General features: G+C 51.7%; 1 protein-coding gene across 1 annotated transcript; it reads left to right on the forward strand.

Annotated features, from left to right (window-relative positions):
- The first annotated feature begins 35 nt into the window (after positions 1-35).
- Positions 36-25,020, forward strand: IGFBP5 (insulin like growth factor binding protein 5). The gene is made up of 4 exons (XM_065637643.1): positions 36-1,308; positions 19,803-20,029; positions 20,206-20,325; positions 20,727-25,020. Exons 1-4 carry the CDS (start codon positions 978-980, stop codon positions 20,856-20,858), a joined length of 810 nt encoding a protein of 269 aa, XP_065493715.1. The 5' UTR covers positions 36-977; the 3' UTR covers positions 20,859-25,020.
- Positions 25,021-25,767: the final 747 nt, after the last annotated feature.

The following is a 25,767-nucleotide window of genomic DNA, read 5'->3' on the forward strand; positions in this document are numbered from 1 at the left end:
CCTGTTCTGCAGTATTCAGTCTCTTTAGAAACTTCTCCAGGGGAAAAGTGTTGGGAGATCTACAAAGTGGATTTTTTTTTTCCTTTTTTTTTTTTTCCCCTTTACCCCTGTTTTTTACCGCTCCTCTGCAGACTCCGCAACAAAACACTCCAGCTTTGCAGAAAATTTTTCTTTTTTCTTTTTGCTTTTTTTTGGCTTCCCCCCCCACCCCGCATTTTTTGCCTTTGAAAATCTTGGAAAAGGAAAGCAGGAGGGTTGAACACAGCCGATCGAAACACAACTTTGCTTCATACCAAGCTTCCCAGCAGCTCGCTGCGTCGGGAGAGACTTTTTCTCCTCCTGCAGAAGAAGAGAGAGGCAAGGGGAGCTTTGCATCCCCTCTTCCTTCTCCTGCCTTTTTTTCCCCCCCTCCTGACTACTTTGATGCATTAATAGCAGGACACTGGTTTTCAAGGAACTTTGCTCCCTTCCTGATCTGCCTCCTCCCAGCCCTTTGGGAAGAGTGTGTGCGTGCGTGTGTGTGTGAAATCGCCGTCCCACCTCCCCAAACCCCCCTGCTCCCCCACGCCTCCCCCTGCAACCTGTAGGCTGTGCAACCCCTGCAGGCTTTTCTCCCTTTCCCTCCTCCCTCCCTCCCCCTCTCTTTTTGCGCTCCCGCGGATCGCGGTGCGAATTCCCCCTTTCGAGGCGAGAAAAAGCTGAAAGAAGGAGAAAAAGGAAAAGAAAAAAAAAAAGACAAAAGCAAACCTAGACGCCCCCCTCTCCCAACGCCAAACGAAAAGCAGGGGGGTCTCGCACCCAGAGAATAAACCCCAGAGCGGGACACCTGCAAGAGGGGCTGCGCTTTCCGACCCTTTGCCTTTTTGAAACTTTTTAATTTTTTTTTCCCCCCCCGAAGGGGCAAGCGGAAAGCAAGGGCCGCCCGCCCCCCGCCGGCGGCAGCCCCCCGCGCCCCGTCCCGCAGCATCCCCGCCGCGATGCTGCTGCGGCTCCTGGTGCTGCTGGGCGCCTGCCTGGGGCTGTCGCGGTGCCTGGGCTCCTTCGTGCAGTGCGAGCCCTGCGACAGCAAGGCGCTGTCGCTCTGCCCGCCGCCGCCGCTGGGCTGCGAGCTGGTGAAGGAGCCGGGCTGCGGCTGCTGCCTCACCTGTGCCCTGCCCGCCGGGCAGCCCTGCGGCGTCTACACCGAGCGCTGCGCCCGCGGGCTCCGCTGCCTCCCGCGCCAGGGCGAGGAGAAGCCGCTGCACGCCCTGCTCCACGGCACCGCCGTCTGCCTCAGCGAGAAGAGCTACCGCGAGCAAGCCAAGGCCGGTGAGTGACCCCCGCTTCTGCCATCTTCATCTTCCCCGGATGCTTTTCCGCCTTGCCGGCGCCTTTTCCATCCTTCCGCCTGCTTTTTCCACCCCACCACCATCTCCTGGCTGCTTTTTCCCTCTTTCCGGGTGCTCTTCCATCCCCCTCCGCTTGCTTTTCCGCCTTTCCGGCTCCCTATCTTTCCGCTTGCTTTTCTGCTCCCTCCTACTGGCTGCTCTTCACTGCCTCCCGGCAGCTTTCTCATCCTTTCGGCAGCTTTTCCATCTTCCCAGGTGCTCTTCAATGCCCTCTCTTGCTTTTCCGCCTTCCCGGCTACTTTTCCATCTTCCTGCCTGCTTTTCCATACCCACCCTCCCCAGCTGCTCTTCCATCCCCCCTCCCCCGCCGTGTGCTTTTCTGCCTTTCCGGCTGCTCTTTCATTTCCAACCACCACCACCACCACCACTAGCTGCTTTTCCATCTTTCTGGCTGCTTTTCCATGTTTCTGCCTGATTTCTCTCTCAAACACACACATACACGCACCCGGGCTCCTTTTCCATCTTTCCAGCTATTTCCCCATTCCTTCCCTTCCCCACCCGCTCCACCAGCAGCTTTTTCAAGCCCTCAGTTGCTTTTCCATCTTTTCCCTCTGCTTCTCCACCACCACCACTTCCCCTGGCTGCTTTGCCATCCCCCTGTTTTTCCACCTTTCCAGCTACTTCTCCGTCCTTCCGGCTGCTCTTCCAGCCCCCACAGTTGCTTTTCCATCTTTCCGGGTATTCTTCCATCCCCTGAGCTGTTCTTCCATGCCCTCTGCTGCTTTTCCCATCCTTCTTTCCATCAATGCCCTATCCAAACCTCCTGTTGCATCATCTCACAGCCTACCCTATCCCGCCTTCCATCATCACCTCTGGGTCGTCCCATCCCCAGTGTAAAACTTTTTCTTCCCCCACCTCCCAAATGCACCCTCTCAGTCACAGCTGCATCCCAGTCCTTCACCAGTTGCATCTCTTACATCTTTCCTGCATCGCTGTCCTCACACGCTTCCTGACCCCTTTCTCTCACTGTATCCTCCACCTTGCTCTGTGGCCCGAGCTAGTCTCTGCAGCTTGAGGCACAGGAGAGGATAAGGCATCTCCTTGCAACCATCTGCCCCATCCCCAAAGTCCTCAGCCACCCCTGGCTTTATTGCTCAGCCTCCCACTTTCTCCTCGCGATCGTTGCAGCCTTCTCCTCCTGGCTGCCCACTGCTGGATGTCCTTGTTGGGCAGTGGGGTTTAGCCCTGGGAGGTGAAGAGAGCAGGTGTATTAAGGACAGGGAATCTGTAAATACAGAAAATAATAATGGCGTGGCTAATAATCACAAAGAATAGGTTAAAAGCAAACATGAAGGCTGGCATGGTAGCACCAGTGCAAAGCCAAGCTTCTGAACTGTTTGCACCTTGCACGTGACAAAAGCACGAAAGAAAGCTCTCCTTCACTTTGGCACACATTAAACTCCTATTTCTGGATCCTGTAGCATGTGCAAGGACACTTTCCCTATATTCTTCCAAATACATCTGTATTTCTGCCATGGCATGAAGGGGAGGCAGGGAGGATGTCTGCATGTCCAGGAGACTGGGAAACCACTTGGCAAATAAAACCCAGAAACAAGCCCCTCACTTTTTTTCGGTCCATGAAAAAGTAATTTTTGCTCATTAGCAAGCTTCTGCTTGTACCCACTCAATGGGAATCCGTTTCTCCTTTCTAACACCTAATAAATCTAGATGCTTTTATTATTTTTCCCCTTTGCTTCTTGCAGGTAGTGGTTGTGTTGCTACGCTCCATCCTTCAGAGCAAAACCAAATCCTGTGTGTGTAACTTCCCCTCTCCCTCAAATGGCAACAAATGTCCAAACTCCCTTAAAATCAGCCAGAAACAGCAAAGCTGAGCTTGGTTTTGTGACAGGGAGCTGGAAGGGGTGAGGGCTGGAAGGGGGCCTGCAGAGGGTGAAGCCAGGAGCCGCATTCCTGCCGTGGAGCCCAGGAAGCCGGGCAATAACCCGCTGGCAGCAGAGCTATGCAAACTGTCCCGGAGCGCGTCATCCCAGTGTTTATTTACTCTGTATGTGTGTGTGCGTGGCCAGGGGCAGGCGGCGTGGTCGGGAAGGTAAAGCTGTGCAGCTGAAACCCGGCGGCAGCTTGGAGGTTGGGGCTGAGGGTCCCCCATGCAGACTGAAGGCACCCAAAAAACCTTCAGTGCTTGACTCCCAGCATGAATCTCCTTTCGTTCCACCTGCCCTGCTCTTCCCAAGGAAACCAGTCCTTTAGCAGGTGCTTTGCATGACAACTTTGACCTATCCCCTTGTAATATCACTGCTTTTCTTTCTCTTGGGATGGCGAGCACCTGTTGAATGAACAAAGTGAGGGACAGAAAAGAGGTTGCAGGTTTGTTGTAAAACCAACCCCCTGGCATCACCTGCACTTCCAGTTTGGACTCCTTGAGCGCCGCAGGGGGCTCTTTTTGATGGGTTTTGTTCACAGCCGAGAGACAAGCCTGGATTGGAAAGGCTGCTGCAGGAAGCTGTGGGGAACTGGGGTCCTCTTGAGATTTTTGCGATTGCAAAAAAAAAAAAAAAAGAAATAAAAAATAAATCAGGAATTCCTGAGGATGGGAGAAGGAAAAAACTCTCTTGGCATTCGACTGGTAGCGTGTGAGAACAAAGTATATTTTCATAGGCGTGTTTCTAAGCAACAGGGCAAGAAAAGAAATTAAGTTTGACTTGAACTTTCTGGCCTCTGCCAGTTTGGCCAGCAGTGCAGGGACCGTGTGCTGGGGAAGCTGGCCTGGCCCTCCAATCTGTCAATGACCAAAATTGGCCCTGAGCTGCGAACTGCTAAGAAAGAATCAGCACTCTGCAAAATAAACTATGTGACAGCAGCAAGGACTAGATCAGACTGTATTTCTATCTATTTCTGCTCTTGTGCTGGCTGAGTTTAAAATTGCAGATGCTTTCCTCCTTATAGTTGAGGTGGAGAGGCAACAGGCAGTATTGCGAGAGCCCAGGCCTGGGAGGCCGGGCTTGGCTCTCCTGTAGACCAGATGTTTTGCCTGGAGACAAGATGCTCCTGGGTACTGTGCCTCAGTTTCCTCATCTGCAAGCTGGGCACAGCGTTACTGAGAAAAGCCGGAGCTGCTGGGCAGGATATGCTCCTGGTTTGCTGAGAGGTTGGAAATGAAAGCAAGTGTGGGATTAAAGAGCTTTGGTAAGGCTTGTTTTAAGTAGACAGATGTGTAGGTACTGACGGGACAGTCCCTGTAGTCCTTCCTGGCACAACAGTCAGAGACTGTCCTTTACCGAAAGCCAAACATCACGGCTGTAATTGACTGTTCCTGGTAAAAAAACCATGAATGAGCTTCATTTATGGCACAGGCTGCAGGATTCTGGGTTTTCTCTGTTTTGTTTAGGTTTCCTTTGAAATACACCATGTCTTTCCATTTTTCTCCCCCATGCTCCCGCCAGACTTCCTCCTGCTGAGCCAGCAAGGTCAGGCCAAGCGCCGGGGAGCGGAGGGCACAGATTGGAGCCTGCTGCCCTAAAAAGGCTCGTGGAAAAACAAAGGTTGTCAAATATTTCCCTTTCCTCTCATTCCGTCTCTCTTTCTAGAAAGTGAGCAAGACTTGGCAAGTTTCCTCACGAAGCCGTGAGCCAACGATAACCAGGAGGGGAAAGGTGGGGGGGGTTGCAGAATTAGCCCTAAGAAAATTGTCTTTGCTGCGTCAGCTGGAAGTAGGTGGAGGAGGAGTGCTGCTGAGCCCACGTTTCCTGCGGCTCGTGTTCGGTGCAGTTCTTTATCCCTTCCTGACACATACCCCCTGTGCCCTGTTTCTCCTTCTTGCACTCTTCAGCTCCCCATTCAGGGATGTGGGGATTCAAGTGCAAGCGATGGGGACACAGCAGGGCAGGTGGGCAGCCCCATGCCAAGGTCCAGGGTGAGTTGTGGGAGCAGGGTGCTTGGGATGCACCAGCTTGCAAACAGGTGTCGCTCAGGGAGGGACCCAGCTAGTGCTGAGCGGCAGGTCCTTTGTGCGAAGCAGCTCCTGAGCTGTCGAGGCAAAAGCTAGTAGCAACAGGCCTGCAAAGCTTCAGATCCAAAACAGGAAAATCTCCATTTTTCTTTTGATCTGAAGTTTGAACAACAATAACAATATACTTTAAAAAAAAAAAAAATTGAAATCCATCAGGTGCCAGCAAAAGAGCCAGGTTTCTGCAGTACGTGTGTATGGGGGAGGGAAGGATGGGGTGGTTCAAACAGGAAAGGAGGGGCCTTGGCTGGAAATATTTTTCAGCAGCCTAGTTTCTAAGGAAGGAGGGAGAATATTAAGTAGTTGATCCAAATGAAATTCCTGTTAGGTGCCAGCAGAGTTCACCGGCGAGAAGACGTGGCTCTGTGTGTGCGTGCGTGACAGAGCTGGTCCCGAGCTCCTGCACCGCAGCCAGCCTGGACCTGCTCCAGGTGGAGGAAGGGAGCTCCTCCAGAGCCTGTGCCGCTGCAGCGGGGAGCAGGGTCTGGCCTGAAATGGGAGCCTCTGTAAACCTGAGGGATGTTGCAGGAAGGCTGCATGCCTCCTCCCATCAATATTTAAGCACCGGCATCCTGTGCCCAGGTGACCGTCGCAGCTTTGGCACGTCAGTGGCATGAGCACAGTCGTGTGCGACTGAAAGCATTTGCATGACTGCGGCGTGAGGTATCCCGTCCGGCTCAGAGAGAGCTGTAGGAGAGCTTGGGTACATTTTGTGCCAGCTTCAGGACAGCCCCTGGTTTCTGTTGGTCATGTAGCTTGGCACGCATGTGTCAGGGCAGCCGGGGAGAACGGAGAGGAGGAGAAGCAGCGAGCGGGCACTGCCTTGGTCGGAGCGTGGTGCTCTGCTTCCTCCTAACGTCCGCTGGAAGTTTTACCCATGCTGGATTGAAAGGCGTCACAAATGTAGGAGCAGCTGTGGGAGCTGTTACAGCAGTAGAGGCTCCCAGCTCTCTTTACCCAAACTGGAAAGCCCAGGAGCAATCTAGGAAGGAGGGCAAGAACCTCAGCCCCTCCAGGGCTTATCCTCCTCTGCTCAGTGGGGCGAGTTGCTAAGAACAGTTGCAACTCATTTCACCTGTGCTAAGTCACAGGGGAAATTAAAGGACCCATGGCACAGCAAATCCTCCCTATTTTTTAATCAAGCCCTTAGTAGTGCAAATTCAAGGTCAGGCATAAATGGAGAATTTTGATGGGAGACACCTGCCCCTCAATGTGGGCTGCAGAGCAGCGGGATTAATATGCATAGGAAAGATATGCATGTGAACATACACGCGCATATACTCATGTTCACACACCCACACACGCCTGCACAAACATTTAATGTGTGCAGATACACACACGGAACATTTTTGTCTCTGGGGGCAGAACGGTTTCCAGACAGCACACAGAAACCTCTCTTAGGTGCGTAGTTCTGCTTGTGACTGGCACACAGATATTTTGCCATCAAGATCAGATATTGGTTTCCTGACCGGCCTACCCTATCCTCCCACCAAGGGCTGAGACATGAGATGCAGCAGGTGAGCATATCAAACAAGGGGAGGCAAGGAAGGAGATAGAGACAAGACACTCCTCCCAGCCAGCTGTGTGGATCCGAACTCACCCCCTGTGTTTGAAAGTGGGTTGTGTTTTCTGGATAGATTAAGTCTACATTAGTTAAACACCCTGACAGGTATCCCAGTGAAGGTGTGGATAGGTTGTGGCTTGCAGCTGGTCTGCCTCCTGCCCCATGCAGGGCTGGAGGACCTGTGAGGGGGCAGCGGTGCCTGGTGGCACTAGTGGAGGAGACAGCATCAGGGGCACCAAGTGCGCTGGAACCCTGCGCACTTCACTTTACCCAGGCTGCAACAACTGGCCTTTGGGAAAGCGGGAAGGAAGAACCGATGGAAAATTTGCTGAGATGTGGTAAGCTGAGGACAGCTGGAATAACCTCCAGTGTTGAGGAGGAGGAAGCAGCAGGACCTGAAGATATGGTACATGCAAAGGTCAAAGATGATCAAAAGAGTTTCACCTGGGTGAACTCACTGACAGCCAGCATAATAACCACCTAGTCATTTGTAAGGAGATTTTTTTACAGTTAAAAAGATATTATCTGTTTATCCTCAGGACAGGTGTAGCCAAAGGCACGAGGAGGCTCTGCTGGCAAGGAGAAGACCTATGCTGGGATCCTCTAAGACCCAGACTCTCCAGGTCCATTTAGAAAGAACCTCCTCACTTGATCTCCCCTGGGGTACCATGCAAGGCTGCCTATGGGTCACAGAGTGGGGTGGCACCTGTGCCAGCACTCCCAGGCTCCAGGGCTGCCTCTCTGAGATCGCCAGGCACAGGTCACGCTTGATGCCTCCACCCCTCCAGGAAGGGTCACGTCACATCTGGTGATGAAGGAGTGAAATTCCCCATCTGCTCATCACTGCCCACCCACGAGACACTTGCTATTCCTTCAGCTGTATAGCCAAGGCAACTCTCAGCAAGATGTTGTTTTTGAGGTGGCTCTTTGGTGCTACTGATCTGAGGGGACCCCTTAGTGTTTATGTCAATCCACTGCTCGCAGTTAATCCCAGCAGGAGCCAGCGTAATGTGTTTGCAGAAATTCGGAACTCTCAGTGGTTTGATGTGAGCAAATTTGCTCTCAGGGAAGCCATTTCTCACCATGTTTTGGTGGATCTCCTGTCTGTTTATGGAGTTTCCAGGGCAAGTGTGCTAACTGCCCATCAGTCCATGTCTTTTAACCACCAGCTTCTGGCTGGGAGACCACATGTGCTTTAAGATATGCTTGCAGGAAGGTCCAAGCCTCCCCTGGCTGCAGAGGCACTCCGGTCAGCAGGCTAAACCTCGAGGAGGCATCTTAAATTTATGCCTATGGAGTCAGTGGGCCCTTTTTAATGTGTGTTTGCATAAAGCCTTTCTCTTCTTATTACTCTCATTCTACAGACCTGTCTGGTATTCCCATCATTTTTCCCCATGCCTCCACCCCTGTGGTACTGCCTCTTTCACACAGAACGTGGAAATAGAGAGGTCAGAAACCCCCACAGCAAACTGGCACATCATTCCCTATTGCCCTTGCAGGGCTTGATCCTGCAAGATGCTGAGCACCTTTCATCTAGGCCCAGAACATCATAGGCACCTACTTAATCCCCTCCATGGGAGCCAGCTACCTCCATCCTTGAAGGACTGTGAGGCCAAAGCTCAAGATGCTGTTGGCTTCAGTAGGACTGGAAAGCTCTTAGCAGCTGCCTGCCTGGAGGGCTGTTATTGCAGTTGAGTTCGTTTGCTTGTTGGAAAGACACAGCTGTGTCACTGATGGAGGTAATTGTTGTGTTGATGGAGATAACTGGTCTGATTGCTATTTAAGGGCAAGAAGGTAATCCTGACAGATACTTAAGGAAATGATCCCCTAGCTAAACAAGAGAGGGAATGTATCTTAAAGGCAATTTGGGGGCAAAGTTAGCCAATGGCCATAATTTTTTTTTTTTTTTGTAGAAAGCCAGTAGAAATATTTTCTTTTTCCAAATTCAGATGGGATTCATGCTCTGAAGACAATTAAATCAAGAGACCCATTTATTATTCATGCTTAAGAAATCAGATGTTATTCATTTGACTAATGGTGAAAATCTAGTAATTAAATAAGCCACTTAACAACTATGGAACCTGGCTTTCACTTTTTAATTTAAAGGAGACACTGAAAAAGAAAAAAGTTTTATTAGGAAGGGACTCCATGTCTTACACCTGTCTAGCAGTCAATTATGGTGCTGCCACACCATATGTTTGTCTATGAAGACATACATGCAGCTGTGGCCATCACTTTGCTTTCATTTGGCACTCCTGCTTTCCTGAAGAAGTAGCAGAAATGGGTGAGATTTTACCATATCATTTCATAACCATTTCCATGTTCAGTTATTTCATTTTATAATAACAGAGGTGGCTTGAGGTTGCACGAGAAACAGTGAAGTGCCACAGATGTGGCACCAGAAAGGTTCTGGACTCGTGGCAAAAGGTGGTCAGTTGTCTTTCTTGTTCTTGCTCCATCCATGGACCCATTATATATATATATATTTTTTTTTTTTTTTTTTTAATTGAAAAGCATCTTTGCATCATGTTGTACCAAGGGGAATTGTTTGGTGTATACAGAGATGCAGTACAGGGAGCGAAATGGCTATTGGAGGCAAGAGTAATCGGTTAGGGTAAAGCTTGGGCAAGTTTCTGCTTATCAATATTGTGAACATCAAACTTCTGGTACTTTTTTGTCATACTACTTAGGTGGACTAAGAGATTAAAGAATCGCCAGGGCTACATGAGGTAAAGGCTTTCTGAGAGAAGGAGTCATTGAGAAAGTGGAAAGGAGTCCTGAGGGCAGAGGTGGAAACCTTATCACTTGGAGCTCGTGAAAGTCAGGTTGGTTGGTACATGTAACAATGTGTTATCTGATGCTGACACAGAGATGAGCAATGGATGATCTTACAGATCTTTTCCATCTGGTTTAAGGCAGAGCTATGAAAGTCAGGCTGAAGGCCTAGAAATTAATCCAGGCTAGGCTGGAGGTTGCAATCACAGTTGCACTCCTGAAATATTTGTGATGTTGGGCAAGTTCTTGTCCAGCACCTAACACAGGTGCATCTCCAGGCTCCACCTGATGTGCCTTCACCTCTCTTTTGGGCAAGCAAAGGGTTTGGTTTTCTGGGCTCTTCCAGTTGCAGGCTGCTGTTGAGGCTGGCTCAATAATGTAAGTGGGGATGGATCTTGTGACAGAGACCACCAGGCTCCAGTGGGAGCAACCTCTCCCAGTGTCAGTTCCAGGAGGCTAGGCATAAACTGTAGTGGCTACATCTTTGGTAGGTCATCCTCTTCTCAGGATCAGCTCCTTTAGTACAGAGTTTTCCCCTTAATTGTACATTGTTCTCAGGGTAGAATGCTTCAATATCCAGTGATATCTCAGCTTTTCATGGCCTCCAGCAAAACTCTTACTGGTTACCATTCTGTTTCTAAGGCCTTCTTAGCACCTCTCTCTACTACAGTTTGTCACATTCAGATTTCAGTGATCAAATAGTATCAGTGTCCTGGCAGCGTCCTGCTTTCAAGTACAGGTTTCGTGACATCTTGTGTGTATTGGAACTCACCTTCAGCTGAGTTTTGGAGACAGGCTCCACATAGTCCAAGAGGGCAAAGCTACCTGCTCTTCCTCCGTCACTTCTGACCATGTGATATTTCCTCCATCACTTCTGTTGAGCTACCTGCATCTGAAAAAGTCCTCCTTGTCCCCTTCTTTCTCATACAATAATGATAGTTGATTCAAGATATTATGGTTCTCTGGCAACTCATCACACTTCTTTCATTCCTGAGGATACAACAAGTTTTTTTTCAGGTGATCTCTTCCCACCTGGTAGCCAGATGACCGATTCACACCTTTTTGTTTTCATGCAGAAGATGTGAAAACATGTTTGTTTTCTAGGAAGGGGTTTCCTCTCTTTTTGCCACAGATAAGCCCCACAGAGAAACTGCTGGTAAACAGTTCAAGGATGCTTGTCAGGAGCTAGTTCAGATTTTCTTCACCTTTCCTGTCAGGCAGAGACTATCATACAGTCTTCTTCCCTGAGCCTTCCTTCTTTGCTCTTTTCTGCTCGTGGTTCCTTGGCAGCCTGGTGGGGTTTTTGACGCCTTTATTACAACCGATGGTATCTGCCACTAGGGTGGATTTGTTGGAAAAGATGCAAGACTAAGAAATACTGAATGATTTCATACTTTCCAGGAAAGAAAAGTGTGCCTTGCTCACTATGATACTGAAAGAGATTTATTTAAATTTCTCTGGGTAATTCTTCAATTCAGCTCTCGGCTTCTTCTGCAGTTTCAGCATATGGAATGGGGAACATCTGCAGTCTCCAGATGATGTGAAGGAAATATGTTTTATCTTCCTATCATCAGTGCATCAGCAACAGGAGCTTCTTGATGTAAATCTAATCCTGGAATACTTCCTTCCCCTCCACTTGCCAGTTCAGTTCCCTAGAAGATAACTTTGTTCAGGAGCTGTTGGGCTGATACAAGCAGCTATCTAGAAACAGTGCTGGCAGTTTTGCAAGATGGTGCACATCAGCATCATTTAATTGAAATGGATGGATGTTTGTTCATCATCTTACCAGAGGGAGAAGCTCTGGAAAGTTTCCCGGCTCTTACTGGTAAGATATTTTGGGTTCCCTCTTACACTTCAATGGTTGTTGCTGGGAACCCCAAGACTCTGGCCACCCTGCCTGTCCACCACATGCCCAGACATTCACCTGAACTTGATGTGTCCTATATATGCATTGCTACCTCCCAAGCCTCTGTTGAGAACTGATCATAGCTAGATGTAGGAGCTCTCTGGAAGGAAAGAGACAGGTCAAAGACAACAGTGAGCCCCAGTCCTTGCTTGTACCTCCCACACCAGAGCCAGCTCAACCTTCCAGCTCATGCTCCAGTTTGGCTCTTGTAGCTCAGGACAGATGCTGGGAGCTTGCTGAAATAACAGCTGGTGATGTGTAGGGAAGGAGCTTATGTCATGGAGCTCCCCACCTCTAAACCTGCTTTTCTCCTTGCTCTAGAGAGGTATTCCCAGTGAGTTTTATTTTGTGGCTGCAGCAAGGAAGGGCAGCTCAGGAAAGTACCATCTGGCACACAGCAATGCAGATCCTTCCTTACAGTTCAAGTTCTCATAGCCGCACCTCTCCCACCTCCGTGGCACTTGCTGGCACTGCGGAGAAGTGGTGCTGACCCAGAGATCTGTTCCTACAGATAGGTCCTACGCTTTCAGAGCAGACCAAAACATGACCTAGTTCCCTTGAGAGCTCCTTTCCCACATGCTGAGCTGCATTTCTCCCCCATCCAGCTCTGTATGAGGACACCGAGGTCATCAGGATGATGATCTCCCTTTCCCATGAATCCTACATGAACCTGGGGGCAGCCTGAGCACCTGATATTCACGCTCTGCAGGCGAGCCATGGCTGATGCAGCAGAATCTGCATCTACAGGTTTCTGCTGAGGAGACACTAATCTCCTGAGAAAGAGCTGATCTTCCAGGCTAGTTCAGTAAAGCCCAAGCAGTAACTTTAAAAAGTAAGGCCACATATAGTACATCTCTCTGCCATCCATGCCCACTTTCTGAGGCTCCTCAGGTATTCCTGAGCTGTTCTCAAGCATCCTACTGGGCCTTGGCTTAATAAAATGGAAATAAGTCTTAACCTAGGTTTGAGTCTTTGCAGCCCTTTGGCTGCTTTTCCATCTCTGATCTTGATCCCGCTGATCCATATCCTTCTCTTACAAGGTGTCTCTGTGGGACAAGAGAGTGAGGTCCCAGCAACTTTCGCCATGCTCTCACAAGGATTTAAGGTACTGGCATACCCCAGAGCTCCCTTCCAAAAGCTTGTGTCGCTTTTTGTCTGTAGACTATTTGGACTCTGATCATATGGTTTTGGTAGGGGACTGGGCATGGTAGAGTTGGTGTTTTTGTGGGTGCTTCACAATGCTTTCACTGCTAAAGGCTTCCTTTCACACTCTGCAAATCACAGAGGTGACTTGCTGCCTTTGGCAGCTGTTGAGGTACCTAATTCCCAGTAAAGGAAATAGGGTCTGGGTTTTCTTACCAGTGCTCCTGCGTTTGTAAACGAGTTTGGCACTGCCACCCGTGAGAGGTGTCTCACAAGCTTCAAGGGAACCAGTACTGAAGAGGTGGTGGGATTTATCTTTTTTGACTTCAGACCTTTGGAGGCCTAAGCAAGACCATTGGAGTCACAGGAGGATACACTGGAGCCTCCAGAGATATGTCGTTCCACCCTACAATCAGCATTCAAGCTGAATGATGTGGCTGATCACAATTTGGAGGGTGCAGCATCTCTGCAGTGACTTAGACATGGAGTTAAGCCACCCAGCAAGGCTTGAACACCTCTGTGTTAGCAGATGGGTGTTTTTTGACATAGATCTGTTGTAAATGCCTGTCGCGCATTGCTGAGACTTGGTGGGGTGGCAGTCAGCAGAGGTTGTCCCTTCCAAGCAGGGTTGCTGTTTTTCTGTCCTTCTCGGTGTGTGGTGTCTCCTCCCAGTCTTTCACTGCCAGTGAGCATCACCAGCGTGTTCCCTCACCAGCCCCACCAGAGCAGCCGTGCTGGCCTGCCGCCCAGTCCCCACCAAAGCACAAAAGTTCGTCGAAAGTCCAAGGCACATTGCAGCTGGCTCCACGGCGGCCAACGCCCTGGGCTAGCGCAGGGACCGGCCAGAGCCTGCATCCCCAGACCTGGCTGCTCCTCCTCTGGTGGGTGCCAGACGGCCTCGGGCTGGGCGGCCGCCTGAGATCACCGCCTGACTTCACCGGGGCGGTGGTCCGGAGCAGTGACCCCAGCCCCGGGCATCGCGCCTAAGCCGGCTCTGCTGCCCATTCCCGTGGGGCTGTGACAAGGGGCTGGGGTCGTTCACCGCTGTGTTGGGGGATTGTGCTTGCGATGGGAACATAAATGAGCTGTTTTTCGTTAGGGCGCTGAAAGCTCCCTTCTGTCTGGGCTGATCCTGGTGGCCTCTGGGGAGCTCAGGAATGCTTTTGCTCAGTTGTGCTCTCCAGCTGCCAAAGGGCGCGAGATGAGATGACCCTCCTTGTTCTGCATCCCTTCCCTGCCTGCGTTGTGCCTTCCCTGCCTGCGTTGTGCCTTCCCTGCCTGCACTTCAGGAATGCAAACACAGCAGCTGTCCCTGTGTGCTGACCAGGAGGGAGGGATTATTATTTTCCTGTCATGGTCACAGGTGCAAGTCCAGGCTGGAGAGGAAGTTGCTTGTCCATCCTGGGAGGTTTTGGCATAGGTCAGGCATGTCCCCTCTGGAGTACTGGCAAGTGGAGAGGGCAGCTGTGGGAAACACACGATGGGGGTTTTTACCAGCCAGTGACCTGAGCACAGACTTCTTGTGCAAGACCCAATCTGAAGAAAAATAGGTACATCTCTAATGCAATTTGCATTAGTGCAAAAGCTGTTTTCAGAGACAGCACCAATATTCCTCCTCTCCCAGCTACAGGGAGCCCCGGGAAGCTGCTTTGTGTTGCCCAGCAAGAACCAGTACCAGAAAGGATGGGGGAGGAAGGAGAAGTGGGAGGATCCCCTCCCTCTGGCAGGTACAGGGAAGAAGACAAACATTGATTTCAGCAATCATTGCCTCTGCCTGCGTGTGTGTGTAAAGTCCAGCAGGAAGACATAAGAAGCCGGCGTGGGGCTGGGCAGATAGTGGAGCTACCATAGATAGGAGTCTGCAAGCTGTTCGTGCCAGGGAGCTGTTGTTATGAGTGACGCTCAGGGAGTGTCCGAATCTGGCTCTGATTAGCGCGCCAGGGTCCCGATCAATGGGAACTTCAGAAAAATCACTCTCTCTCTCCCCCAGCCTCTCCTGTACATTTTTTTCCCTTCTCTGTTGCCAGCATCAACTGCCAAGGTGTCTTATCCCAAGATGTTGTCTCTCCTTCTGGAAAGAAAGCCAAGGTGCCAGAGATCACCCAGCTAGGTTTGGGAAACACCACGTTGTTGTAAGCAGCGTTCTAAGCAGAAACTTGCGTTCTCCAAAGACCACTGCCACCAAGGCCCAAAATCACAAGTATCCCATTGGAAAAGCAGGATGGAGTGAAGTCCTGCAGCTGAGGATATTCCCTTCATGGGCATACTGGGAGGTGGCATTTCCTGCTGGGGGTAAATACTCCTCCGGTGGGGAGCAGAGACATTGTGCGCTGTTGCACTGAGCTGTTCAGTGGGAGACACTCTATAACCGGCAATGTTTAAGCCCTGGGTAACGCAAGCCTTAATTTCCATTTTGAAATGAGCACCTCTTAACAGAGGTGGCCCAGTTTGGGGGCGGAGGAACAACTGGCAACTTCTCAAGGCTTCCACCAGTGACATTTGTTGTCTTTCCTATGCTATAGGTTTATCTGACATCCCCTGCTTAAGTAGTGTATTATGTTAGTGCTCATGCTGTAAATAATAATAATCATCATAATCAAGAGGGCTGTTTAGCAAGTTTGTGCTATGGTTGTGCTTGTCCTTCTTAGGTGTGTGTGGCTTTGAGTGGGGGCGTTGAACAGGACAGCAAGTCCTCTAGCGGTGGGTTGTGGATGTAAGGAGCATGGATCATTAGCAGCAGTGGTCAATAGATACTTTTCCTACTTTCCTGCCAGAAACCGATGAAAATGTGTTATGAAAATTCAAGCCTCCTAGCCATTTGGCAAAAGCTTCCTGCTCCATGCTGTAATGTCAGCAGGCAGGAAGGTGGTGTTCCCACATGCCCCACACCCACCCGTGAACACGCACCCCCACTCAGTGGGGACCTCACACGTCCAAAATGTCTGGAGCACAGAACACCCAGGCCGGGGTTTGGCCCAGGTGCAGGAAGGTGCGTGGGCTGCTCTGGGTGATGTCTGTCAAGGACAGCAGGCAGACAGACAGGAGCAATTTGCAGCTTCCCAGAAACCGTGCCTGGTATTTTGTTACTCCCAGGGCCCTTTTGTAGGGGCAGGGTGAAAGGGTTGGAAATGGCTCTTGCTCTGGAGCTCGCTCTGGCCAGCCTGGAGTGGGGAGAGGGCACTTAGCCCTCAGCCCTGAGAACAACCCACACTCTGCTTTGGGTATTTGCTGCCTCCCAAGGGTCATGCATGAATTAGAACATCAACAGCACAGTCCTTCCAGCTTCACCTGTGTCAGAAGCATCTTCAGATGCTCTCCGCATTTTCCCCGGATCCTCCATGGCCACTGTGGCACCAGGGCCAGACACAAAGCCATAGGTTAGCTCTGAGTTGAGTTCAGTCTCCTGCCTTGGCTGTAGGGTTCAAAGTCCTGTTGATTTGGTTACAGCCCAGGTCTCACCTCCAGGCTAGCGAGGCATTCTCAATTTGCCCAGCAACGTCATTCTTCTGTGTGGCCAGCGAGCCTGGGACCTCCACTGAGAGAGGTTGTCCTGAGGAGTGGGGAGAAAGGATGGAGATGTGAGAACCACCCACCTTCTGCTTCCCACTGTCCCCCATCTGGGGACACAGTGAGTGGGTCCTTCCTGCCTGTGCCTTGTGCCCATAGCTGAATTTCAGAGATGTCGTGTGCTCTGCCTGTGCAAACAGCCGCCAGCCTGAAACCCAACCACCAGGTCAGCAAGGCAGAGGGGAGTGGGCAGCAAGGGGCTGTGCAGTGGGCCAGATCCTGACAGCGAGGAAGGAGGAATTCCAGCCTCCTTCCCGAGTCTCAGGCAGGCACAATTAGGGCTCATTCGGGGAAACTGGGCGTTGCTCCTGCCAGTGTCTCCTCGGGAACAGATGTGCAGCTGTGCCAATGCTGCCTGCCACAGGCCAGCCCAGGGTGGCAGATTGAGGTTAATGAATGAACTGATGTGTGAGGCTGGGCAGGCAGGTGCAGGGGCTCTGGAGATGCTGATGTGGGTGTCTGGTCCGGGCTGCACTGGGTGGTTGCAGGTCGATGTGGATGAGCCAGCCAGGAGGTGGAGAGGGGGAAGTTCTGCATGGGTGCTGCCTGACCCAACTCTGGCTTTCCCAGGACACCTTTTCCTTTGACACCAGGAAAGTCCCTCACCAGCTGCCGAGAGCTTCTCTGGAGTTGGTGTGTCAGAGACCTTTGCTCTTCAGTTTGTCAAAATAGACTTGTTAGTATCAAGTTAGGGAACAGATAGTCGGGTTTATGAGCAGGGACTGCTTCAGCCTTGTTGCTGGTGGAAATCGGGCTAACAGTTATCAGAGGGTGGAGGAAAGGGATCCCTCCAAGACATCCATGGGCTTATCACTGGGAAATAAAGACCCAAACTGGACACTGCTGCTGAGTGTCAGACTGAGAAGCCGCACCACAGCCATCCCTTGTCGTATCGCTACTTGAACAGGGACCCGTGTGTGTGAGGGAGGGTAAGGGAGTCAGTTCCAGGAGCTTTTTCAGCCTTGCAAGAAGGGCTGGACTTGTGTTGGGAGCCGTGCAGCTTTCCTTGCACGCCAGCCCTCAAGCTCCCTCTGCAGGGCACTGGGTTCCTGTGGCTCCCATCTCCCCTGGCCAGCAGGGCTCCACATGTGTCCCCAGCTCCCAGCCCGCTCTGGCTGGGTGGCAGCTGGCTGGAAGCAGAGAAATAGTGTTTGCAGAGGCTGAAGCTGCTGACATGTGAGCAGACTGAGCTGGTGCAAACACCCATTGCACCACAAGTCCAGGGGACTGGACACCTTGTGCTGTTTTTCTGACCGAATCCTCACTGTCTTGTCCCATTTGTTTTGTTATTTTAGGTTTGTGATGTAGCTGTGCCTCTCAAATTTGTTGTTGCAGAGGTAATGAACTGTGCTCATCTTATGTTATTCTAGGGTTGCCTGCACTGTTGCGAATCCTTCCCTCCCCTTAATTACCACAGGGCAGCCCAGGGAGATGCCCTGGCTCTGCCTTGTCTAGCCCTGGCAGTCAGTGCCAGAGGGGATTCCCGGGACAGATCACAGCGTGTTTCGTTGCTGTGAAAGGCCTTAGTCACTGTGGGTGTCTCCAGTCTGCTTTCGGACCTCAGATTGCCACAACATCTTTGTGGCAAAGGATGCTTTTCTACTGCATCTTGCATGGTGTCATTTCCTGGGGAGACAATGTCATTCCCAATTTAATCAATTTCTTCCCTATCCTTTGTCCATCATCCCTTTATAATAGAGGACCCCCAACCTGTGGAGGCCTTTGAGTCCTGCAGCAAGAAAAAAACCCCAAACATATAGGCATTGTGAGGTAAAATGGCAACAGGATCCTTCCGTCGGGATGTGTGTGAGTCCTGGAGATATTTTACATCATTGATGTTGCTGTGGGCAGTTAGGAGTGTGCTGAATCTGGGATGCTGACCCAGCTCTGTTCTTGTGAAAAGAGAAAAAAAAAGAGGCTGCTTTAATACATAAGTGGCCATGAAAAACTTTCCAGTTCTGCCAGGAGAGGACAGATCTGCCTTGGCAAGGAGGGAGGGGAGACTGGCAGCTGTGGCAGGCTTGGGGCCCCAGCAATCAGCCTGTACCCTTGGCCACCTCCAAGGCCACCCCTCTGGGTGTGTGTGTGGCAGGCTGGTGTTGCCATCTGCCATTGAGCAGTGTGTCCGTCCATCCGTCCCCCCTTGCTGGGCATCCCCCAGGCACCCCTGAGCAGCCTGGTGGGGCAGAACCATCCTCCTCCCGACTGGGGCTGCATCTGAGCTCCAGGGAGCTGCCAGCCTGCAGGGAGGTTCTTGTTTGTCTTGTTGGGGGAGAGTTTATCCACTTTTATTTTCATCCTGAGCCTTTTTCTTTTGTCCCTACAACAGTCTTCCAAAGAGGGGCAAAATTGATGCCCCACTATTTTCACCGTAGGGTTGCACAGGGGATGAGCTGGGTTCACTGGCATCAAAGTCGCAGAACACAATGTTCAGGGAGGGATTTCAGCCACTCCGATGTTTTTCCTCCTGCCATGGTGCATTCCCTTGTACCTGCTCGCCAGCCCAAGCACAAATCTGGCTTCAGCGCAGGGCTGCCGAGAACCAGGGACTAGGAGACCAGGAGCCTCAGGAGCTTTAAACTTTATTCAAATTTAGTCCAGAAATAACCCTTTTTCACTCTGGTGGCTGTACTAAATGTCACAAGTCATCTAAGTTTAGACTGTCACCAGCTCGCGCCTATATATAACCGCACAGGGCTCCTGACTGCACCCCGCTGGCGCAGGTCACACTGGGGCGATGTGGGGGATCTATAGGAAGGTGACTGCCTTGGGCAGAGCTGAAACGCGCTCCTCCCTTGCTGTCTGTACCTTCGGTGGCAGCTACGGTCAGGCTGCACCACTCAGCAGCATTACCTCAGGCTTTGCTCAGTGTGTACCAGCAAACGGGGGCTGATTGGGTCCAATGGGGCTGCAGGCTGAGGACCCTGGAGATCCCAACACTTGTCATCTGTATCTTTGGTATTGCTGCCAAAGTGTCTGCCAAGCTGCATGGTGGCTTTGCTGTGGGATTGACCTTGACTTTGGAGATGTTTCATCTTCGAGCATTTCTGGCTTTTGCTTATGCATCTGCAAGGTGGGGTAGGGTATGAATTTGTCGCTTAATCCTCTCATCATGGCTAAAGAGGGACTTCTCTGCCACACTTTCTGTGTCGTCTGGTCCTTTCTGGGTGTGGGATAACCCTTCCACCAGTCCTTCTCCACTGCCACACGGCAAACGATGGTGACTTTGTATGTAGGGACCCATCCCAACTCCTCCTTGCCCTCAGACACCTTCCTGTCCTGAGCTCAGGGGTCACACAAAAGCCATGCCAAGTCCCACACAGTGAGATAAAGCCAGGACTGTAGGCAGAAGCTGGGAAAGGGATTTCTTGGGTCATTTGTTCCCATCCTGGCTGGTGCAAAGATGTTCTCTGGGGTGGGGCAGGAGGCTTTCTGTGCAAAAGCAAGCCCTGATCAGCTCATGGAGACCTGACAATTTCATACCTCTTCCAGAACGGGAGTCCCGAGAGCATGAGGAGCCAACCACGTCAGAGATGACAGAGGAGACCTACCCGCCCAAGGCCTACCGGCCCAAGCATGGGCGCCTCTCCGAGCTCAAGGCTGAGGCCCTGAAGAAGGACCGCCGGAAGAAGCTGACTCTGGCCAAGTTCGTGGGCATGGCCGAGAACACGGCGCACCCCCGCGTTGTCATCCCTGAGCTCCGGCAAGAGTTTGAGCTGGTGGGTGCCTTCTCCTGCCCTTGGCAGGGCTCCCGTGGGCAGGGGGCTGCAGGAGGGCTTTGCTGGATGGGGAGCGGGTGCTGGTGGGGGCGGACAGGGAAGGTGGGGGCACTCGCAGCTGGAGGCTTGCTGCAGGGTGCTCCCCTTCTCACACTCCATCTTCTCCCCGCTTGCAGGGCCCCTGCCGCAGGCACATGGAGGCATCCCTGCAGGAGCTCAAGAGCAGCCAGCGGATGGTCCCCCGCGCTGTCCACCTCCCCAACTGTGACCGAAAGGGCTTCTACAAGAGGAAGCAGGTAAGAGCCCCGCAGAGGGATGCTCCTCACTCAGGGAGGCTTTTCCCTGCTGCTGCCCCACTTGGAAAGGATGGAGGTTTTTTTCATCTGGTGGGCTGGTGGGGAGCTTGCTGTCAGCATCTCCAGGTGGTGGGTGGCCCTTGCTGATGGCTCAGGCGCTATCAGCCTGAGGCGAGCGTCCTGAAGGAACTGGTGAGGAAAGGTCAGAGAGCCCTGGGCTGGGGTAGCAGCAGGGATGGAGATGTGCGGAAAGCAGAGAACCAGAGCTAGGTCCTACCCAGGGGATTGCATCGCAGGGGTGAAAGAGGCAAAGCGCAGGTCTGATCCTGGTTCCCAGTGCGAGGGAGCCCCGTGGCAGCTGGTGGCCATCTCCTGATCTCTGCCCTTGGGTGTCTCCCCAGTGCAAACCCTCCCGAGGCCGGAAGCGTGGGTTGTGTTGGTGCGTGGACAAATACGGCATGAAGCTGCCGGGGACTGACTACCTGAGCGGAGACCTGCAGTGCCACGCGTTTGACAGCAGCAACGTGGAGTGAAGTCGCATCCCCTCCCTCTGCCCCATCACCACCTACCCAAGCTCCTTCCCACCCTCCCCTCTGCACCTCCCCGCGCCCCGGGACTCCGATTCCTTTCATCTCATGTAAGAAGAAAAAAAAGAAAGGAAAAGAAAAAAGAGAAAAGAAGGAAAAGAAAAAAGAGAACGGAAGGAAATAGAAAAAAGAGAAAGGGAAAGAAAGAAATAAAGAAAGGAAAAGCAGAAGAAAAGCAAAGAAAAGAAAAGAGAAAAGAAAAGAAAGAGACAAAAAAGAGAAACAAACCCTGAAGAAACTGAGGACTCGGAATCTACAGCAGCCTCTTGACAACAAAGACTCAGCAAGGAAAGGACAGAGCCAGAGACAAGGCAGCCGCGGCCGCCCCACGCCATCCTGCACCTCTCCCCAACGCAACCTGTGCCCCCCTGCCGCGAGAAGAGGCCACTCCAAAGCTCTCAGAGTTGGTGATTTTCCAGTATGGATTTCAGGCGGGTCAATTTTTTAAAAATTTTTTTGGGTTAGCTAGTCATTTTCTAAAGAGTCTCAAGAGAAAACCTTGCTGGCTACCAGCCTTCCCCCTCCTCACTCCAGTCCTCCAGAGTCTACATCCCACATTGCTGGGACTTACTCGAGTCAATTTGATTTGACTTCAGTCTCAAACGACCGCCCTGGATCCAGGCAGATTTCAACATGTCAGGAGGAGGCATGGGGCTGCTGGCTTCATGTCTGGAGGTGAGCCGGGGGGGGAGACACAGCTCCTGCAACAGCATGAATGCTTCCCCCCAAAATATTTGTGGACTTCAAAAAGAAATCCTCCAAAAAGGAAAGATAGCCTTCTCCGTCCAGTTCCTCTCAAATGGGAGGTCAGAAATATTTTTTGGACAAGCGGAACTCTGACTGTTGTCCATCCAGTTGTGGAATCATTTGTGCATGCATGCAAGCACATGTGTGCATGGATGTGGCTTTTCTTCCTTGCAAAACTTCACTTCAAAAACTGCAATCTGGAGGGCTTAACTGTAAGCAGGGGGAGAGATGCTGCCAGCTTCCAAAAAAGAATAATAACCTCCCGGACTAAGCACAGGAGCAGAGTTACAGAGGAGCGTCAGTGTCTGCGGGATCAGGGCCCCACCAACACCAAGGGCTCCATCCAAGCTGACCCTACAGATACTCCATCACTGTCCAGACTGAAGCATCCCTACGTGGGGCCAGGGGGATTGGGGCCAAAACTCTTCACCATGCTATGCCACCATGAGGAAGAAAACTATGGAGATTTTTATTTTATTTTTTTTCACAGCCAAAAATGTAGTTTGCTGTAGGGGAAAAAACAAACTACACTTGGTTTTGTCTTGGATTTTTGTTAAGGCTGGTTTATAGCCTTCCCTGTGGGTAGGAAAATGCCAATCTCCATCCTTTCACACTGAGGATACTGCATATGTTGCCACAGCTGATTCCCACCACCCTGCAGTAAGATCTTGCGATGAGCCCTCGCCTTTAGCCTGGGATCCAGCTCCTCGTTGAGTGACAGCAGCCACCAAGCCATGGAGATCCACTGACTAAGGTGTGCTGGGACAGCCCGCAGCTGCCTTCCTGACTTTTTTTTGTTGTTTTTAATTTTTACATTCAATTTTGGGACTGTTGCCTCTCATTTCCCCATGACAAGGATCTCCAGGATGTTAGTGCTCAGAGGAGATGCTGCAGCAATGGAAAGGAAGGAAAGCGACCTGTGGGGTCTGGGCACTGTGGTCCCAGTGGGTGAACATGTGCCCACTGGGGACCACACCCCACCACCGCGGCTGGAGATAGCAGCTAGCACCATCCAAAGGACATGGCCAATCTCAGGAAGGAGGTTTCTGCAACCCCAAAGCCCCTTTGAGCATGCTGGAGCTGGCCAGGGAGGAAAGAGGGTCTGCAGCACCACCGGGTCCTTGCCAGCAGGGATGAGACAAGGGGAATTTGACATCAAGGGGCTCCAGCGGAGGCTCCTCTCCATCGTGGATTGGGCACCCTCTTAGCCTCTCACAGCATGGCATCAATCCTCTGAGCACCCCATGGGCCCTGCCCAGCAGGACATTTGCCCCAGTTGAGGGCAGGACTGGATGCCCCCCAGTTATTTCCCCCGGAGTTAAGGTGGGGGTGAGTTTTTCTGATGGACTTGGTCGAGACCCAGTGGGGCTTGTTTGGGTGAGGCCTCTGTCCTTGCCAAAACAAAGGGGGCACCACCAAATGCAGATCTGTCACCCCAAAAACCTGCAGGAGTGGGATGACCCCTGCGTTGCTGGGGGGGAGCACTGCAGGTGCTGGGGCCAAGGGAGGGACCCCTGTGGGTTCTGCAGGGTTGGTTGGACCAGCGTGGGGGGATAATGGTGTGGTGAAGCTGGGGAGAAGAATGGGGTAAAGAAGGCAGGTGGAGGAAAAGGAGGAGCCTGTGCTAACCCCGAGGGCCACAGGTCACCATTGTCACCACCCTCCCATCTCCTCTGCTCATTGATCCCCCATGCAAAAATCTTCCTGACTGTTAAAGGCCAGTACCACCTTTCCCAGGACCCTTCTCTCCCTCTCTCTCACTCTTTCTTGCTTTCTTGTTTGTTTGTTTGTTGTTGTTTGATTTTTTTCCCAAAACTTGAAAGCCTTTGGCTGCAGAGAAAGAAGACATGCCACCAGGGTGAGATGGGAGTGGGCAGAGGGACAGCAGCTCCCTGCAGACCTTGTCTTTTCAGGCCTGATGCTTTTGCAGGGTGAGGGTCAGCTCATGGGGGATGCAGCCCAGCTGGGGGCCCAGTGGTGGTCTCATGATGTGGCCACCGCAGTGACACTGGGAAGGGGACACAGGGTGCCTCCCTGACCTCCCCCTACGAAGCCTGTCTCAGCCATGGCCCTGAGAGGCTCAGAGCACCAAAATCCATTCTGTGCAGCCTCCCTCCTCTCTGCACATCTAGCACTGGGATGGCACCACCTGTCCTGTCCCCACCAGCCTGGGGGAAGGAGAATGCAAGAAGGGGGCTGTGCCACCCTTGCCCTCCTGAGCCCCTTCGGATCCTGGGATGGGGCACCGAGCAACCCCTCGGCCACCAGCTCCTTTGAGGATCCCCGGCGGACGAGGCTGTTCACAGGCTGCATTAATATTTAGGACCGGGGTTGGGCTGGGGGCAAGAGCAGCTGCAGGAGGGGTTGGCCACCCCCTGGGGTGGCATTGACGAGGTGCTCCCATTCTCAGCACCCAGCAACATGCCTTTGCATTTGGGGTGAGAAAACCAAAAGAGGCAGATTTGGGAGATGGGGAGGGCAGAGAGGGCTGAGGCATATGGGGAGATGCTGGTGATTCATGCATCAGAGGGAGGTGTGAGGTTTGGGGTGTCTCTGGCGTGTTTGCACCAAGCCCACTCCCATACCCAGGATGCTGGCTGGGGAGGAGAGGACAAGAATGGCGCGGGGGTCAGGACAGCCCTTCCACCACATCTCCCCAGGGATCGGCGCTCGGTGGCTGGGCTACCCCTTGTCTGTACTGCAGTGGACTTTGAAAACCACTAGTACAAGAGCATTTTGCACTATTTCTGTGCTCTCTCTTCCCCCTTCTCTTTTTGCCCCCCTTCTCCATGAAAACTTATTTTTTAGGGGTTTGTTGATGATAATGATTTTTTTTTTTCCCAAACGGAGCATTGTATATTTAAGGACCGACAGTTCACCTCGCTTCCAGAGTGCTGTCCTGGCCCTGGCTAGGAGCCCTGCCTACTATGCCCCTCTCCCCAGCCCCACCAGCCCCCCCACTGCCACTGGGACAGATGTCACCACGCACGTTACCCACCATTGTAACGCAGTTGTTAAAACACACCAGATTCCGAGTTTCCTGCCTGGTTTTTATCTTTAAGCAATACTCACTACACATTTTACGGTAGCTGTTTATAGCTTTACATACATACGGTAGCTCTGTTGTTTCATTTTGTTTTGGTTCTGTTGTTGTTTTGTTTTGTTTTTCCAGTAAACAAGAAATACTCATAATCTTACTGGTGGGAAAAAAAAAAAAGCAGTTTGTGAAAAACTGACAATGGAAGAAGAGCTTAATGCTCTGTTTAGCGTTTTGTACTTAAAAAAAAAAAATCTCACGTTTTATTAAAAAAAGTGAAGATTGCTGTATACTATTTATTCAACTTATAATTTATGTTACTCTTTGATCTTTGTCTTTTCTCATGACAAAGCATTTATTTAATAAAGTTATGCATTCAGTTAGCTTGTGCCTGACCCTCGTGGAGCATCTGCATGCCAGGGCCCGCCAGTGCACTAATCTGGCCTCGAGCATCCCTCAGGCAGCTGCCCTGTGCCCCAGGGGGCTCAGCCAGCGCCATAGGGGTGCTCAGGGAGGTACAGGGCACAGGGTAGCATGGTGGCAATGGTTTAGGAGAGCTTTTGATACCGGAGCAATGTGTTAAGTCAGTGGTAAAATTGTAAGTTTGAGTTTAGAGCATCCTTAAAGCAGACCTGCCCTATTTTTTTTTTCTTAAATCGGTTTATTTGCACAGATGCAGCAGTGGGGCACAGTACCTGCATTCGGCTGGGTTATAGGGGGAGAGGGCCTGACTGCTGGTGATGCTGAGCACACAGCTGCTATCACAGCCACAGTTTGGGATCTGACATGATGTTTGACCCCCATACATCTCCAGGCTCAATCTGGGAAGATTTGCCCCAGAGCCCCAGTGGGCAGGACCATCCCTGTGGCAGCCCAGCCAGACTATGGTCCTCAGACACCTCTTGGTAGCCCTTGGTGGCCCTTCCCACTGCCCCGTGTCCTCCCCAGTGCTGGATCTGACCCCTCCCTCTGCCCGCGCAGCCATCACCCTTCATCCCCTCACTCACCTCCTCATCTCCCTCCTCCTGTGCCCGTACACCTCCCATTTGCCCGGCTGCCACCATCACCCCA

This window comes from Caloenas nicobarica, chromosome 6 (genome assembly GCF_036013445.1).
Source record: "Caloenas nicobarica isolate bCalNic1 chromosome 6, bCalNic1.hap1, whole genome shotgun sequence".
Lineage (NCBI taxonomy): Eukaryota > Metazoa > Chordata > Aves > Columbiformes > Columbidae > Caloenas > Caloenas nicobarica.

Bases quoted from the DNA above. Each gene is read 5' to 3' on its own strand.
- IGFBP5 (XM_065637643.1), top strand. From the start codon at position 978: ATGCTGCTGCGGCTCCTGGTGCTGCTGGGCGCCTGCCTGGGGCTGTCG. The intron at 1,309-19,802 runs GTGAGTGACCCC...TACCTCTTCCAG, and splicing joins CCGCGAGCAAGCCAAGGCCG to AACGGGAGTCCCGAGAGCAT. The intron at 20,030-20,205 runs GTGGGTGCCTTC...CCCCGCTTGCAG, and splicing joins TCCGGCAAGAGTTTGAGCTG to GGCCCCTGCCGCAGGCACAT.